This window comes from Pan paniscus, chromosome X, assembly GCF_029289425.2.
Source record: "Pan paniscus chromosome X, NHGRI_mPanPan1-v2.0_pri, whole genome shotgun sequence".
Taxonomy (NCBI): domain Eukaryota; kingdom Metazoa; phylum Chordata; class Mammalia; order Primates; family Hominidae; genus Pan; species Pan paniscus.
In genome coordinates, this window is record NC_073272.2 from 67857647 (window position 1) to 67877132 (window position 19486).

Below are 19486 nucleotides of genomic sequence, written 5' to 3' on the forward strand. Positions count from 1 at the left end.
AAGAGGCACATTGAACTACTTTTAGAAAATAAACAATCTGTCTAAAGATCAGCTTTTATCTTAAGGAACCCCCATGTGTGTATCTGTGTGTGTGAGTGTGTGTGAGTGTGTGTGTGTGTGTGTGTGTGTTTGTAAAAGATCAGGTTCTTCCAGGTAAGTAAACTATTTTTTTCAGTGTGTTAAATTTATCTTGTCATTTTCAGGAGTGAGAGAAGGTTTGGAGGGCAGAAAAAGAGAGATTAACTGCTTAAAGATATTTGAGTAGTACATAGAATGTGAGTATCGGTTATTCCAACTGTGGGCCATAAACACACTCCTGTAAAAAAAGGAATTTTGGAATTCAATTCATATTTTTAAAACTTGCTATTTTAAAGAATCCAAGAGTAGAGCATTTTTAAAAGTAATTCATCCATATTTTTACATAGTTGACTGTACAATGTGACTGGCACTTGTAAAAATAACTGGTTTGAAAGACTACCGGCACTTTCAAAAGGCTTGCTCTAATCAACAGAGAAATTTTTCACTCAACTCAGTGCTATCTGACTCAAACTTAGGCCAAGGTGTACATATAAAGTCATGGCCTCACGTAACAGTGATGAACTTGATGATTTGATACTAGGTCAACATATATTCTTTTCTGAGAAACAGTCATAGATCCATTTCCAAAAATATGGTGCAAACAAGAACTGACCTGCTTAGCACCTGGCTTCTGCTCCATAGGCGTCATGGTGAGTGTTTTGGTCTCTTTCTCATACTGGCAATAGTATTTCACCCAGGATATTCCTAAAGCCCCTACAAGGACAAGTAAAAGTGAGCAGACAGAATAACTATTTTAGCTGTATAGGAAGTCAACCCTAAGATGGAAGCTATTTACACATTGCTCTTCAGAGTCAAACTTCAGATCCAGCCCTGCCCTTGCCCTGACCGCCCTCCTTCCATAGCCACCTACCTACTGCACACAGGGAGATTCTAACCTTCACCAACTGCTTCCCACAGCTGCTTCTGGCTTGCTCAAAACCTACTCTCCCTGCCATGTTCCCTATAAATTGTATCACCATATATCCCAGAAGCTGGAGACTATTGTCATTTACTTTGCTGTCTCTATAACTGTTCCATGTGATTGGTCATTGGGTTATGCCCCTTCTAACCTGTACATGACTCTACACATCTCTCTTTTAACTGTCTCCTCCTCTCCATTCCTTTTTAACACCGAATTAGTTAAGAAACCTATCAGTGTTGTTTTTGTTTTAATTTTTTTTTTTTTGACAGAGTCTCGCTCTGTCACCCAGGCTGGAGTGCAGTGGCGCAATCTCAGCTCACTGCAAGCTCCACCTCCCGGGTTCACACCATTCTCCTGCCTCAGCCTCCCAAGTAGCTGGGACTACAGGCGCCCACCACCACGCCCGGCTAACTTTTTGTATTTTTTTTAGTAGAGACGGGGTTTCACCATGTTAGCCAGGATGGTCTTGATCTCCTGACCTCGTGATCTGCATGCCTCGGCCTCCCAAAGTGCTGGGATTACAGGCATGAGCCACAGCGCTGGGCCCAGTGTCTTATTTTGAATTTATTTTTTATGAAACATATTTTTAAAAAACAAAAATTTACTATCTCACCAATTAATTATTTCATTGGCCTTCTCTCTGATTTCCCTATTGTCCCCATCTCTGATCACTCCACTCCAATTCATTCTCCACTCTTTTCCTAGATTATTTTTAAAATGTATCTCTATTTTTATCATTCCCCTCATTAAAAACCATCCACGGCTTTCCCACTATCTCCACACTCCTTAGCCTGCCTACAATGCCCTTGATAACATGATCAAAACTTACCTTTCTAGCTTTTTCTTTTGGCACCTCACCTCTATGTTCCTGTCTCAATGAATTACTTTTAGTTCCCACATAAAGAGGTAGCCATATAATTTCTAGTCCAAATCCAAGACTTATTTAAGACTGAATGAGGCAGTATTATTAATAATTACATCAGGACAACAGGGGTAAAGCAGGACTATTCTTGGCAAACAAGGGCCCTACAAATCAACTATGTCTATCCACAACCCTGCCTTTACTCATGCAGTGGTATATACCTGGAATTCCCTTCCTCCTTTTCCTTCTTTCTTTCTCTCTCTTTCTTTCTTTCCTTTCTTTCTTTCCTTTTTCTTTCCTTTCTTTCTTTTCTTTTCTTTCTTTCATTCTTTCTTTCTTTCTTTTATTCATTTTTGAGACAGAGTCTCACTCTGTCACCCAGGCTGGAGTGTAATGGCACCATCTCGGCTGACTAAAACCTCCACCTCCCAGGTTCAAGTCATTCCCCTGCCTCAGCCTCCCAAGTAGCTAGGATTACAGGCAAGCATCACCACACCCAGCTAATTTTTGTATTTTTAGTAGAGACAGGGTTTCACCATGTTGGCCAGGCTGGTCTCAAACTCCTGACCTCCAGTGATCTGCCGTCTCAGCCTCCCAAAGTGCTGGGATTACAGGCATGAGCCACTGTGCCCGGCCATTCCTCCTTTTCTTTACCTATCAAACTCCCACTCATCATTCAAGTTCTAGTTCAAATATCACTTTCTTTGTGAAGCCTTTAGATATATGCCCCAAATACAGTTATCACCACATTTCATTATAATTATTGATATACTTGTCTATCTCTCCCATCACTTTACACTTCTTGCTGAAAGAAATCATGGTTGATTCAGTTTTTCAAGGGTGTCCCCAATGCATTGCACAGTATCTGGCAGAAACAGTGCTCATTAAGCATACATTCAACTGAGTAGCAATGTCATGCCCATATGACAAATCAGAATACTGAAGCACAGAAGGATCAAACAGCATACAGCAGTGGTTCTCAACTAGGGGTAATTTGGCCTCCCAGGGGACATGTGGCAATACATTAGAGACATTTTAGGTTGTCACACCTGGAGATTACTATGAGCACAAAGTGAGGAGGCCAGGGATGCTGCTAAATATACTATAATACACAGGACCACTTCCCAGAACTAAAAATTATCCAGCCTGAAATGTCAACAGCACTGAGATCGAGAAATTGTGCGACACACAGTTGAAGAGATGAACCTGACAAGTGGGAGAACACATCTTTGAAAATCATCACAAGTAAACTGCTCTATGCGAAGAAAAGTGTGATAATTTCACTACCGTAGTGTCATGCTTTTTGAATTACAGTGTTTTTTGCCACTGGCAGCCTCTGGGTGTGTGTCCTCTGTTTATTCCCCAGATATAATAACTCTGGGCAAAAACTGAATAACAGGTTTGGGGAGTATCGGGTCATAGTTCAAAGGGCAAATAAAATCAAATCACACATACAGGTGTGCATAATGTTACTGAGGAATTAGGAAAGATTGAATGCTCTGCAACATTCAGAGCATCCATGAGCCTGAGCAACATAGTGAGACCTTGTCTCTACAAAAAATTCAAAACTTAGCCAAGTGTAGTGGTAGGTGCCTTTAGGTGCAGCCACTCAGGAGGCTGAGGTAGGAGGACTGCTTGAGCCCAGGAGTATGAGGCTGTAGTGAGCTATGATGGTGCCATTGCACTCCAACCTGGACAACAGAGCAAGATCCTGTCTTAAAAAAAGAAAAGAAAAGAGCAAACATATGACCCTAATGCAGATGAATATATAGGGTACTATAGTAGGATCATGGGCTTTGGCATTTCATAGACCTGAATTTAATTTTAGTCCTGACACTTGTTAGTTGGGTGACTTTCAAATGGTGACGTCTCTGAGCCTTAGTGGCCTTATGTGTATGGGTATAAATTGGTTGCAAAGATTAAATGAGGCAGTGTTTTAAATGAACTTAGCACCATGTCTGGTACATAGTAAGTATAAGAAATATTATTTTTCTACTTCCTTTCCTCTACTTCCCTTTTTTCCAAAAGAATAATCAGAAGGATTAAAGAACAAATAATACCCATTTTGAATCTCAGAGAAAACCTTAGGTCTTATCACTACACAGCCTTTGTAAGACAAATCTTTAACTTCCTCTCAGTTTCTCCTTTTTTTTTTTTTTTTTTTTTGTTTTCAGTATTCCCTGCCTGCGTTCCAAGGGAATTTTAGCTATCAGGGGTCTATGAACAGTAAGGGTGCCCAAAATTCACAGCCGACAAGTGGCAGTAGTTCCTGGCTTATTGAAACCCAGTGGATACCCCTATGTCCCCACACACATTTCTCTTGTGTATAGAGATAGCCTTCAATAGTTGGCTGTCCTGGAAGTTTGCATGTCTGGGGAGCTTCTTTCATCCTTTTCTTAAGTTCTTCCATCTCTTCCCGGGTACTGGAGAAATGATTTCTTGTCTGTCAAGACATCATCATGAAAATTATTATTATCATCATCATTATCATGAAAAAGTATTCCTTGGTCAGAGACTCAGTACAAAGTTTTCCCTGCTTACAGCATGTGCAACCACAAAGCAAAAAAAGAAATGGTGAATGGCATAGTGAATGGAAAACAAGTTTATAGAGTCCTAAAGACTGCATAGGAAACAAAAATATAACGAGCAATATACTCATAAAATAACAACTGGGAGGCTTTTTACTAATACGAATCACATAAGGCCCTAATAAATAAGCAATCTTAGAATTCTGAACATGACTGATAGCCTGCTTTACAACAAGGGAGATGGCAGACAAGGTTCCCAAAGGTAGCATTCTCATAGCAACTTCCAAATTGTGTCTCAAAGTTACAGCCTAGTTGATACTGAATCAAATTCTGGCCAAGAACATAAAATATACGAGAGGGTGCTCTCTTGGGAGAAGGGCCAACAGTAGCTATGTTTTCATACTCACAAATACCAAAACCTAATGATGAGAATAAATCTATTTAAATCTACACAACTAAAACACAATGGTAAGACATGTGTTGAAATGTGGGTATGAAAATCACTACAGATAAGTTTTTAGTACCCAGTCTTAAAATTATGACATGATGTTAGTGAGAAAGGTGATCTGTGCTGCCCATCTAGTTGGCTCATGTTTATCCTGTAAATAAGTCACCCATATGTACACATTCAAAGGCTTATTGTTACATTTGTACATATCAAGTAATATATAGAGGAAGATTCATGGGATTAACTTGGTTGTAGTAGGAAGATGTTGTAAATCAGGAAATTCTGGAGAATGTGAGAGCCCCTAGTTCCTTTCTGCAAGGAGAGTATATAGAAAGAAAAAATAATAACAACAACTGTAAATCCTAATCCTCCTAAACAACCAAGGGGGGCTTATTTTCACTATAACTTACCAGCATTTTTCATCTAAAACTACATCTATATATTTCATGCAATTTAACACCCATTCTAAAGTCACCAACTCAGTAATGCCTTCTCTGACTCTACCAGGTAGCCAAATGCTCTGAACTTTTTAAAAACCTTTGGCCTTGATTCTATTATAGCACTTATCATAATGGATTATAATTTATCTCTGTTTATTTGTCTCCTACAAGAAACTGTATGTTCCTTCAAGACAGAAAAACTTGCATGCATCTTCATGGCATGTCCAGTGCCTTTCACATGCCTGGCACAGAGCTTATGTTCATTTTTTCCATAAACATTTGTTTAATGTGGGTTGAATAAAGGAACATGTAAAGGAATATATGTGAAAAGGATGGGAACACTATGCCTACATGCCCATCTGTAAGAACCAGCATGACAAAGAAGGTAGAGAAAACCTTTAAAAGTAATTTATGTGACTCTATTAATAAGTACTGAGAAAAGAAAGAGAAGATAAAATGAGTGTTTGTGGTAATAAATTCCACAGTGAGAGTGTTTTGACTGAGCAGGGAAGTAGCTTAAGGCCTGGGCTCAAATAAGCCTATAGCTATGTCCTGATCTGAGAGAGATGCAGCAAATTAGCAATACTTAATAAATATTGCATAGATGAAGGTGTTGGTGTGTGGAAGGGTGGGTTTGAACAGCAGTCAGCCTCAAAAACAGGAAAGATGTGAAAGTGGAAGAGCAAGAACAGTCTGATATACTAAATATTTGTGATCCACACCAGTATATTCTAACAAATTGGCTAGGATGCAGTAACCTAGAATTCCAAGAATCAAGGTCGCTAGGGCTGAAATTCAATCGGAATGGAAAGACCGGTGAGAAAAATCCACATGCAAACTCACATTCTGTAAACTGAGTTGGAGCTGTTGTTTGTATGGGAGGAAATCCTGTGTGAGCTCCACAGTCAGGCTGTTAGAAATGAACAGACTATGAAGAAAGGCCAAGACCTAGGGAAAACATGTAAAAATAACTTTATCACCAGCATCTTCTAATAAACTAAATAAAAGAAACATGAACTCACCAAAAAACTCCATGGTGTGGCTGGGTGTGGTGGCTTATGCCTGTAATCCCTGCACTTTGGGAGGCCGAGGCGGGCAGATCGTGAGGTCAGGAGTTTGAGACCAGCCTGACCAACATGGTGACATCCCATCTCTACTAAAAATACAAAAATTAGCTGGCCGTGGTGGTGCACGCCTGTAATCCCAGCTACTTGGGAGGCTGAGGCAGGAGAATGGCTTGAACCCGGGAGGCGGAGGTTGCAGTGAGCCAAGATTGCATCACTGCACTCTAGCCTGGGTGACAGAGTGAGACTGTCTCAAAAAAACAAAAAACAAACAAACAAACAACAACAACAAAAAACTCCATGGTGTTTACCCAGTATAGCACTAAATGCAGTCAAACACAAACCAGTCTACACATCACTGTTTTCATATCAGGTTAAACATTTACCCTTGACTCAGCTTCAGAAAAAAAGAACTATTAACAAATTTATTAACCCTGAGCTTGCTCAGATCTCATATAAAGACATTCATCATTTGAACAGTATGTAAATGAACTGCATCTTTCCTCTATATATCCTCAGCAACCACAAACAATAGGTGCTCAATAAATATTTCTTGAATGAAAGTAAATAGATAAATGAATAAAGCAAGATTTTCTACCTAACTTTAATGAAGACTGTCATAATGTTAAAAGATCAAAGGAGTCTAAACCAACTTTAAAATTAGAAATGTTTCACAGGGTTGCAGAAAAAGACATATAAATGATACACAACATATACTGGTGTAAATTTTCAACCCCATTAAAAATCAAATACACGGGCTGGGTATGGTAGCTCATGCCTGTAATCCCGGCACTTTGGGAAGCCAAGGCAGGGGGATCACTTGGGCCCGGGAGTTGGAGACCAGCCTGGGCAACATGGTGAAACCTTATCTCTACAAAAACATACAAAATATTAGCTCGGTATGGTGGCATGCACCTGTAGTCCCAGTTACTCAGGAGGCTGAGGTGGGAGGATCACTTGAGCCCAGGAGACAGAGGTTGTAGTGACTCAAGATAGCACCACTGCACTCCAGTTTGGGTGACAGTGAGACCCTGTCTCAAACAAATATGTGGAAATGGAAAAATCTACACAAAACGAAGTAAATGGAATGAAAAAACATGAAATGGGAAAAAACTACACAAGACAGAAGTAAAAGTAGTAGAATGAGAAGTCACTGATTGCAAGAGACATGAGTCCCTAGCATAGTATCTGGTATATGAGAAAGACTTTCAGAAGCTTCTGAAAGCGCAAGAAGAAGGAAGGGAGGGAAACAAAGTAACAGGAAGAGTTGTAGAGAAATTCCGGAAGGGGGGAGGAAAGAGAAAGGAAAAAAAGTAAAGAGAAAGAAAATAGCCATAGAAAAAGAGAGAAAAGGGTTGGGCGGAAAGAGAGAAAAAAAGTATACTAAAGAACAAGAAAAACATAAGTTAGACTATGTTCTAGACATTCCCACTGATTATCCTTCACGTTCTTTGGGATTCTGTTTTTATGATCAAAGTTTGTACATTTACCAGGCATTTGATAAATATTTTTAGACCATTCATCAACAGAGAAAACTTACAGGCTCCACAATATTGAACTTCTTGGACTCCTGAACTTCCTGGATTTGATAAACATAATCAAGAGAGGACTCGAAAAAATTGTGCCTCTCCTTGTCCACCTGTAGGTCTGCCTGTAGAAGAAGGAAAACAAACATTACATATTGGGATATTCATTCATGAAAGTCAGTACTTAAGGATTGAACAGAATGCTAGAGCTAGATGAGCATTTAGCCACCAACTAGTGATGTTACCTTTTATTTTAGAAATAGAGAACCTAAAGCCAAGAGATAAAAAAGTGACTGATACAGGATTCCAGTTTCTGGTCCAACACGTAAAAAGCTTGAAGTCATTACATCCACCCTGACAAAAAGAAAAAAGCTGAACAAGTGTAAAATCCACACATTTTCTTATATTCAACAGAGAACTGAAGTCAGAGGAAAATCTGCTCCCTCAAACACTACAGAGACATGAATACAGAGAATAAGAAATTAACAAGGGCCAAAGCCCAAGAACAGAAGCATGCTACTATGGCCAATACTGAGAGGATTACAACAGAAAGAACTGCAAGTCTCAAGTCTTATTTAACAAGAAATGGTAAAATCTGAGCACACAAACAATGATGCCAGAGAAAATTTTAGAGTCAGACAATGACAGCTACAGCAAACTAAGCACAGCCTAGCTCCTAGCCAGTTCAACACAAAACCTCACATTAAAGACCTGTTTCACTCAGTTCCTTTCATCTGAACATCACCGCTAGCTTTCAACAATGAACTACAAGGCATATTAAAAGGCAATAAACACAGTCTGAAGAGAAAAAAGGAGCATCAGAATCAAATGTAGGTAAGGCAGACATTGTAGAAATATAAGACCGTAGGCCAAGTGCGGTAGCTCACACCTGTAATCCCAGCACTTTGGGAGACCGAGGTGGGTAGATCACCTGAGGTCAGGAGTTCAAGACCAGCTTGGCCAACATGGAGAAACCCTATCTCTACTAAAAATACAAAAACTAGCCAAGTGTGGTGCTGTACTCCTGTAGTCCCAGCTACTCCGGAAGCTGAGGCACGAGGCTCACTTGAACCTGGGAGGTGAAGATTGCAGTGAGCCGAGATCGTGCCACTGCACTCCAGCCTGGGTGACAGAGCGAGACTCCATCTCAGAAACAAACAAAAAAGAAACATAAAACTAAATTTAAAATAATTATAATTAATATGATAAGGGCTCTAATATAAAAAACAGACAGCACCTAAGAACAGATGGGTAATAGTAGCAGGCAGATGAAAACTGCAAGAGAGTATACAGAGAAAACACTAGAAATCAAAAACACTGGAGCAGAAATGAAGACTACTTTTAAAGGGTTCACCAGTAGATTGAACAAGAGTGAGGAAAGAACCAGTAAGCTTAAATACATGTCAAAAAAAAATGTGGGAAACTGAAATGCAAAGAGAAAAAAAGAATGACAAACATGGAGTAGAATATTCAGGAACTGGTGAACAATTACAAAAGATGTTAATATACGTAATTTCAGAGTACCAATAGGAGAAGAAAAAGAGACAGAAACAGAAGAAATACTTCAAGCAATAATGACTGAGAATTTTCCAAAATAAAAGACAGATATCAAACCCACATCCAGAAAGCTCAGGATAAATACCAATAAATACAATAATATAATAAATACTAATAAATACCAATCAGGATAAATACCAAACAATCCCCATGTAGGTATATGATATTCAAAGCTGCAGAAAATAAAATACAAGAGAAAATCTTGAAAGAAGCTAGAGAGAAAAACAAACAACTTACTATACAGCAGGGCAAGGATAAAGAGTTATATCAGACTTCTCTTAAGAAACAATGCAGAAAGAAAAGAGTGCTATAAAATATTTGAAGATGTTGAAAGAAAAAAAGTTAACTACTTAACAATGTGTAAACTGTGAAATTATCCTTCAAAAGTGATGGTAAAATAAAGACTTCCTCAAACAAACAAAAATTAAAGCACTTTGTCACCACTAAACTTGTCTTGCAAGAAAGGACAAAAGATCTCCAGTAGAAGAAAAATGATATGTCGGAAATATAGACCTAAAAAGAAAGAAAAAAAGAGCACTAGAAAAGAAATAAATGAAGATTAAATATTTTATTTTTCAAATTCTTAATGGACCTAACAGATAAGAATTTGTCTGTAATAATAATTGTAATGATACATTTGGTGATTGTATCTTACAAATAAGTAAAAAGAATGATAGTACCATTATAAGGGACTAAATGGAGAAATTGGAAATAGTCTTTTGATCCTGTACAACCCATAACTACGTTACTGGAATTTGAAAAGTGGACATAAACTAACCACAAACGCATATTGCAAGCTCTAAGGCAACCATTAAAAAATGAAAAAGAAGAAGTATAATTTACATGGTAAGAGAAGACAGAAAATAAGATCATATAAAATATTCTCTTAAAAAAGAGAAGTCAAAAGAAGACTGAAAGACAAAAATAAAAACAAAAACAAGAAGTAGAAGATGGTAAACAATATAGTAGATACTATTACACCATTCTCTATGACCATTTTAAACGTCAGTGATCTAAAAAAATTAAAAGATAGACTGTCATAGTGCACAAAAATTAAGAGCCAACTATGTTACCTAAAAGATATCATTTTAAATAAGATACACAAAAATGTTAGACCTGAAACCATAAAACTTCTAGAATAAAACACAGAAAAATACTTCTAGGAATTGGCCTAATAAAAAAAAATTACTAAGACACCTAAAGCAAATGCAACAGAAACAAAAATAAATAAATGAGACTTAATTAAACTAAAATCTTTCTGCACAACAAGAGAAATAATCAACAGAGTAAATAGGCAACTTACACAATGGGAGAAAATATTCACAAACTGTACAGCTGACAAAGGGCTGGTGTCCAGAATCTACAAGGAACTCCAACAAATCAGCAAGAAAAAAAAATCCCATTTAAAAGTGGGCAAACGACATGAACAGACATTTTTCAAAAGAAGATGCACAAATGGCCAATAACATGAAAAAATGCTCAACATCACTAATCATCAAGAAAATAGAAATTGGGGAGGAGCCAAGATGGCTGAATAGGAACAGCTCCGGTCTACAGCTCCCAGCGTGAGCGACGCAGAAGACGGGTGATTTCTGCATTTCCATCTGACGTACCGGGTTCATCTCACTAGGGAGTGCCAGACAGTGGGCGCAGGTCAGTGGGTGCATGCACCGTGCGCGAGCCGAAGCAGGGCGAGACATTGCCTCACTTAGGAAGCGCAAGGGGTCAGCGAGTTCCCTTTCTGAGTCAAAGAAAGGGGTGACGGACGGCACCTGGAAAATCGGGTCACTCCCACCCGAATACTGCGCTTTTCCGACGGGCTTAAAAAATGGAGCACCACGAAATTATATCCCACACCTGGCTCGGAGGGTCCTACGCCCACGCAGTCTTGCTGATTGCTAGCACAGCAGTCTGAGATCAAACTGCAAGGCGGCAGCAAGGCTGGGGGAGGGGCGCCCGCCATGGCCCAGGCTTCCTTAGGTAAACAAAGCAGCCAGGAAGCTCCAACTGGGTGGAGCCCACCACAGCTCAAGGAGGCCTGCCTGCCTCTGTAGGCTCCACTTCTGGGGGCAGGGCACAGACAAACAAAAAGACAGCAGTAACCTCTGCAGACTTAAATGTCCCTGTCTGACAGCTTTGAAGAGAGCAGTGGTTCTCCCAGCATGCAGCAGGAGATCTAACAACGGGCAGACTGCCTCCTCAAGTGGGTCCCTGACCCCTGACCCATGAGCAGCCTAATTGGGAGGCACCCCCCAGCAGGGGCATACTGACACCTCACACGGCAGGGTACTCCAACAGACCTGCAGCTGAGGGTCCTCTCTGTTAGAAGGAAAACTAACAAACAGAAAGGACATCCACACCAAAAACCCATCTGTACATCACCATCATCAAAGACCAAAAGTAGATAAAACCACAAAGATGGGGAAAAAACATAACAGAAAAACTGGAAACTCTAAAAAGCAGAGCGCCTCTCCTCCTCCAAAGGAACACAGTTCCTCACCAGTAACAGAACAAAGCTGGATGGAGAATGACTTTGACGAGCTGAGAGAAGAAGGCTTCAGATGATCACATTACTCTGAGCTACGGGAGGACATTCAAACCAAAGGAGAAGAAGTTGAAAACTTTGAAAAAAATTTAGAAGAATGTATAACTAGAATAACCAATACAGAGAAGTGCTTAAAGGAGCTGATGGAGCTGAAAACCAAGGCTCGAGAACTACGTGAAGAATGCAGAAGCCTCAGGAGCCGATGCGATCAACTGGAAGAAAGGGTATCAGCGATGGAAGATGAAATGAATGAAATGAAGAGAGAAGGGAAGTTTAGAGAAAAAAGAATAAAAAGAAATGAGCAAAGCCTCCAAGAAATATGGGACTATGTGAAAAGACCAAATCTACGTCTCATTGGTGTATCTGAAAGTGATGGGGAGAATGGAACCAAATTGGAAAACACTCTGCAGGATATTATCCAGGAGAACTTCCCCAATCTAGCAAGGCAGGCCAACATTCACATTCAGGAAATACAGAGAATGCAACAAAGATACTCCTCGAGAAGAGCAACTCCAAGACACATAATTTTCAGATTCACCAAAGTTGAAATGAAGGAAAAAATGTTAAGGGCAGCCAGAGAGAAAAGTCGGGTTACCCTCAAAGGGAAGCCCATCAGACTAACAGCGGATCTTTCGGCAGAAACCCTACAAGCCAGAAGAGAGTGGGGGCCAATATTCAACATTCTTAAAGAAAAGAATTTTCAACCCAGAATTTCATATCCAGCCAAACTAAGCTTCATAAGTGAAGGAGAAATAAAATACTTTACAGACAAGCAAATGCTGAGAGATTTTGTCACCACCAGGCCTGCCTTACAAGAGCTCCTGAAGGAAGCATTAAACATGGAAAGGAACAACCGGTACCAGCCACTGCAAAATCATGCCAAAATGTAAAGACCGTCGAGACTAGGAAGAAACTCCATCAACTAACGAGCAAAATAACCAGCTAACATCATAATGACAGGATCAAATTCACACATAACAATATTAACTTTAAATGTAAATGGACTAAATTCTCCAATTAAAAGACACAGACTGGCAAATTGGATAAAGAGTCAAGACCCATCAGTGTGCTGTATTCAGGAAACCCATCTCACGTGCAGAGACACATATAGGCTCAAAATGTAAGATCTACCAAGCCAATGGAAAACAAAAAAAGGCAGGGGTTGCAATCCTAGTCTCTGATAAAACAGACTTTAAACCAACAAAGATCAAAAGAGACAAAGACGGCCATTACATAATGGTAAAGGGATCAATTCAACAAGAAGAGCTAACTATCCTAAATATATATGCACCCAATACAGGAGCACAGAGATTCATAAAGCAAGTCCTGAGTGACCTACAAAGAGACTTAGACTCCCACACTTTAATAATGGGAGACTTTAACACCCCACTGTCAACATTAGACAGATCAACGAGACAGAAAGTTAACAAGGATACCCAGGAATTGAACTCAGCTCTGTACCAAGTGGACCTAATAGACATCTACAGAACTCTCCACCCCAAATCAACAGAATATACATTTTTCTCAGCACCACACCACACCTATTCCAAAATTGACCACACAGTTAGAAGTAAAGCTCTCCTCAGCAAATGTAAAAGAACAGAAATTATAACAAACTATCTCTCAGACCACAGTGCAATCAAACTAGAACTCAGGATTAAGAATCTCACTCAAAACCACTCAACTACATGGAAACTGAACAACTTGCTCCCGAATGACTACTGGGTACATAACGAAATGAAGGCAGAAATAAAGATGTTCTTTGAAAGCAATGAGAACAAAGACACAACATACCAGAATCTCTGGGATGCATTCAAAGCAGTGTGTAGAGGGAAATTTATAGCACTAAATGCCCACAAGAGAAAGCAGGAAAGATCCAAAATTGACACCCTAACATCACAATTAAAAGAACCAGAAAAGCAAGAGCAAACACATTCAAAAGCTAGCAGAAGGCAAGAAATAACTAAAATCAGAGCAGAACTGAAGGAAATAGAGACACAAAAAACCCTTCAAAAAATTAAGGAATCCAGGAGCTGGTTTTTTGAAAGGATCAACAAAATTGATAGACCGCTAGCAAGACTAATAAAGAAGAAAAGAGAGAAGAATCAAATAGACACAATAAAAAATGATAAAGGGGATATCACCACCGATCCCACAGAAATACAGACTACCATCAGAGAATACTACAAACACCTCTACGCAAATGAACTAGAAAATCTAGAAGAAATGGATAAATTCCTGGACACATACACTCTCCCAAGACTAAACCAGGAAGAAGTTGAATCTCTGAATAGACCAATAACAGGAGCTGAAATTGCGGCAATAATCAATAGCTTAGCAACCAAAAAGAGTCCAGGACCAGATGGATTCACAGCCGAATTCTACCAGAGGTACAAGGAGGAACTGGTACTATTCCTTCTGAAACTATTCCAATCAATAGAAAAAGAGGGAATCCTCCCTATCTCATTTCATGAGGCCAGCATCATTCTGATACCAAAGCCTGGCAGAGACACAACAAAAAAAGAGAATTTTAGACCAATATCCTTGATGAACATTGATGCAAAAATCCTCAATAAAATACTGGCAAAACGAATCCAGCAGCACATCAAAAAGCTTATCCACCATGATCAAGTGGGCTTCATCCCTGGGATGCAAGGCTGGTTCAATATATGCAAATCAATAAACGTAATCCAGCATATAAACAGAGCCAAAGACAAAAACCACATGATTATCTCAATAGATGCAGAAAAAGCCTTTGAAAAAATTCAACAACCCTTCATGCTAAAAACTCTCAATAAATTAGGTATTGATGGGACATATTTCAAAATAATAAGAGCTATCTATGACAAACCCACAGCCAATATCATACTGAATGGGCAAAAACTGGAAGCATTCCCTTTGAAAACTGGCACAAGACAGGGATGCCCTCTCTCACCACTCCTATTCAACATAGTGTTGGAAGTTCTGGCCAGGGCAATTAGGCAGGAGAAGGAAATAAAGGGTATTCAATTAGGAAAAGAGGAAGTTAAATTGTCCCTGTTTGCAGATGACATAATTGTATATCTAGAAAACCCCACTGTTTCAGCCCAAAATCTCCTTAAGCTGATAAGCAACTTCAGCAAAGTCTCAGGATACAAAATCAATGTACAAAAATCACAAGCATTCTTATACACCAACAACAGACAAACAGAGAGCCAAATCATGAGTGAACTCCCATTCACAATTGCTTCAAAGAGAATAAAATACCTAGGAATCCAACTTACAAGGGACTTGAAGGACCTCTTCAAGGAGAACTACAAACCACTGCTCAAGGAAATCAAAGAGGATACAAAGAAATGGAAGAACATTCCATGCTCATGGGTAGGAAGAATCAATATCGTGAAAATGGCCATACTGCCCAAGGTAATTTATAGATTCAATGCCATCCCCATCAAGCTACCAATGACTTTCTTCACAGAATTGGAAAAAACTACTTTAAAGTTCATATGGAACCAAAAAAGAGCCCGCATCGCCAAGTCAATCCTAAGCCAAAAGAACAAAGCTGGAGGCATCATGCTACCTGACTTCAAACTATACTACAAAGCTACAGTAACCAAAACAGCATGGTACTGGATCAATGGAACAGAACAGAGCCCTCAGAAATAACGCCACATATCTACAACTATCTGATCTTTGACAAACCTGACAAAAACAAGCAATAGGGAAAGGATTCCCTGTTTAATAAATGGTGCTGGGAAAACTGGCTAGCCATATGTAGAAAGCTGAAACTGGATCCCTTCCTTACACCTTATACAAAAATCAATTCAAGATGGATTAAAGACTTAAACGTTAGACCTAAAACCATAAAAACCCTAGAAGAAAACCTAGGCATTACCATTCAAGACATAGGCACGGGCAAGGACTTCATGTCTAAAACACCAAAAGCAATGGCAACAAAAGACAAAATTGACAAATGGGATCTAATTAAACTAAAGAGCTTCTGCACAGCAAAAGACACTACCATCAGAGTGAACAGGCAACCTACAAAATGGGAGAAAATTTTCTCAACCTACTCATCTGACAAAGGGCTAATATCCAGAATCTACAATGAACTCAAACAAATTTACAAGAAAAAAAAAAACCATCAAAAAGTGGGCGAAGGACATGAACAGACACTTCTCAAAAGAAGACATTTATGCAGCCAAAAAACACATGAAAAAATGCTCGTCATCACTGGCCATCAGAGAAATGCAAAGCAAAACCACAATGAGATACCATCTCACACCAGTTAGAATGGCAATCATTAAAAAGTCAGGAAACAACAGGTGCTGGAGAGGATGTGGAGAAATAGGAACACTTTTACACTGTTGGTGGGACTGTAAACTAGTTCAACCATTGTGGAAGTCAGTGTGGCGATTCCTCAGGGATCTAGAACTGGAAATACCATTTGACCCAGCCATCCCATTACTGGGTATATACCCAAAGGACTATAAATCATGCTGCTATAAAGACACATGCACATGTATGTTTATTGCGGCAGTATTCACAATAGCAAAGCCTTGGAACCAACCCAAATGTCCAACAATGATAGACTGGATTAAGAAAATGTGGCACATATACACCATGGAATACTATGCAGCCATAAAAAATGATGAGTTCATGTCCTTTGTAGGGACATGGATGAAATTGGAAATCATCATTCTCAGTAAACTATCGCAAGAACAAAAAACCAAACACCACATATTCTCACTCATAGGTGGGAATTGAACAATGAGATCACATGGACACAGGAAGAGGAATATCACACTCTGGGGACTGTTGTGGGGTGGGGGGAGGGGGGAGGGATAGCTTCGGGAGATATACCTAATGCTAGATGATGAGTTAGTGGGTGCAGCACACCAGCATGGCACATGTATACATATGTAACTAACCTGCACAATGTGCACATGTACCCTAAAACTTAAAGTATAATAAAAAATAAATAAATAAAAATAAAAAAAAGAAAATGGAAATTAAAACCACAATGAGATACCACCTTACTCCACTCAGAAAGGCCATTATTAAAAAGTCAAAAAACAAAAGATGCAGATGTGGTTAAAAGAGAATGCTTATTCACTTTGGGTAGGAATGTAAATTCATACAGTCTCTATGGAAAACAGTATAGAGATCTCTCAAATAACTAAAAGTAGAACTACTATTTGATCCAAGATCTCACTACTGAGTACCTACCTAAAGGAAAAGAAGTCATTACATCAGAAAAGACACCTGCACTCCTATGTTTATCTTCACACAATTCACAATTGCAAAGACAGGAAATCAATCTAAGTGCCCATCAACTGATTACTGGATAAAGAAAATATAGTAGGTATATATGTGTGCACACACACACTCACACACAATGGAATACTACTCAGCCATGAAACAGAACAAAATAATGTCTTTTACAGAAACTGGAACTGGAGGCCATTATTCCAAGTGAACTAACTCAAATTAAATACCTCACATTCCCATTTATTAGTGGGAGCTAAGCTCTGAGTATGCAGAGACATGCAGAGTGGTATAATGGACATTGGAGACTCAGAAAAAGGGTGGTGAGAGGGGGCTGAAAAATTACCCATTGTTCGGTATAATGTACACTATTCGGGTGACAGGTACACTAAAAGCCCAGACTTCACCACTATACAATTCATCCATGTAACCAAAAAACACTTATACCCCTAAACCTATTGAAATAACAATTAAAATGTAAAGAAAACAAAGACAGATTAAAAGTAAAGGTATAAAGAAAGATATATCATGCTAACATTAATCAAAAGAATGCTAGAGTAGCTATATTAATTTCATAAAAAGCATACTTCAGAACAAAGAAAACTACCAAGGAAAAATATTATGATATCAAATCATAATATAATAATAAAGATGGCAAGACTCTAAGAAGACATAACAATTCTTAATGTGAATGTGCCTAACAACACAGCATCAAAATACATGAGGTAAAAATTGAGAGAATTACAAGGAGAGACACACCTACTATTAGAGTTGGAGACTTCAATACTCCTCTAATAGTAATGGACAGATCCAGCTAGCAGAAAATCCGTATGGACATCGTTGACCTGAACAGCACCATTGATCAAATGAATCTAACTGACATCTTTGTAACACTTGATACAACAGCAGAATACACTTTCATCTCAAAGTCACACAGAAAAATCACCAAGATAGACCACATTCTGGGACATAAAATACACCTGAAGAAATCTAAAAGAATAGAAATCTTATGAAATATACAATTAGACCACAATTAAATTATACCAGAAATCAATTTTTAAAAGCTGAAAATGCCCCAAATAATTGGAGATTAAACAGTACATTTATAAATGAAACCTGAGTCAAAGACGCAAAGAAAAGTAAGGCTGGGCATCTCGGCAAACAACTGTAATCTCAGCAATTTAGGAGGGCAAGGCGGGAAGATCACTTGAAACCTGGAGTTTGAAACTCGCCTGGGCAACATGGTAAGGCCTCAATTCTACAAAAAATAAATAAAATAAAATAAGAAATGTTAAGACATTTTGAATTAAATAAAAATGAAAACACAATTTAATATTTGTGGGCAACAAAAGCAGCGCTTAGAGAAATATTTATAGAATGAAATGCATATAATAGAATAGAAGAAAGATCTCTTATTAATAATCTAAGCTTCCTTCTTAGGAAACTAGAAATAGAAGAATAAATCACATCCAAAGTAAGCAGAAAATAAGAAAAAATAAACATTAAAGAAGATATCAACTGGAGGTTCCAAGATGGCTGAATAGGAACAGCTCCAGTCTACAGCTCCCAGTGTGAGCGACACAGAAGATGGGTGATTTCTGCATTTCTAACTGAGCTACTGAGTTCATCTCACTGGGGCTTGTTGGACAGTGGGTGCAGCCCACAGAGTGTCAGCCGAAGCAGGGCAGGGCATCGCCTCACCCTGGAAGCGCAAGGGGTTGCGGAATTCCCTTTCCTGGCCAAGGGAAGCTGTGACAGACAGTACCTGGAAAATCGGGACACTCCCACCCTAATACTGCGCTTTTCCAACGGTCTTAGCAAATGGCACACCAGGAGATTATATACCATGCCTGGTGCAGAGGGTCCCAAGCTCACGGAGCCTCTCTTACTGCGAGCACAGCAGTCTGAGAGTGAACTGCAAGGCAGCAGCGAGGCTGGGGGAGGGTCGTCCGCCTTTACTGAGGCTTGAGTAGGTAAACAAAGCAGCTGGGAAGCTCGAATTGGGTGGAGCCCACCACAGCTCAAGGAGACCTGCCTGCCTCTGTAGACTCCACCTCTGGGGGCAGGGCATAGCTGAACAAAAGGCAGCAGAAACCTCTGCAGACTTAAATGTCCCTGTCTCACAGCTTTCAAGAGAGTAGTGGTTCTCCCAGCACGGAGTTTGAGATCTGAGAAAGGACAGAACTGCCTCCTTAAGTGGGTCCCTGACCCCTGAGTAGCCTAACTGGGAGAAACCTCCCAGTAGGGGCCAACTGACAACTCATACAGC

General features: G+C 39.4%; 1 protein-coding gene across 5 annotated transcripts in view; it reads right to left on the minus strand.

Annotated features, from left to right (window-relative positions):
- Positions 1 to 19486, minus strand: part of OPHN1 (oligophrenin 1) — a 386455-nt gene that overhangs the window by 160750 nt on the left and 206219 nt on the right. For all 5 annotated transcript variants that reach the window (XM_003816906.6, XM_014343473.4, XM_008970014.4 and 2 more), the window contains exons 7-10: positions 7883 to 7993; positions 6122 to 6226; positions 4176 to 4305; positions 692 to 792 (exon numbers count right to left, since the gene is read on the minus strand). In XM_003816906.6, the coding sequence (XP_003816954.2) occupies positions 692 to 792; positions 4176 to 4305; positions 6122 to 6226; positions 7883 to 7993 (447 nt within the window). The remainder of the gene's footprint in view (positions 1 to 691; positions 793 to 4175; positions 4306 to 6121; positions 6227 to 7882; positions 7994 to 19486) is intronic.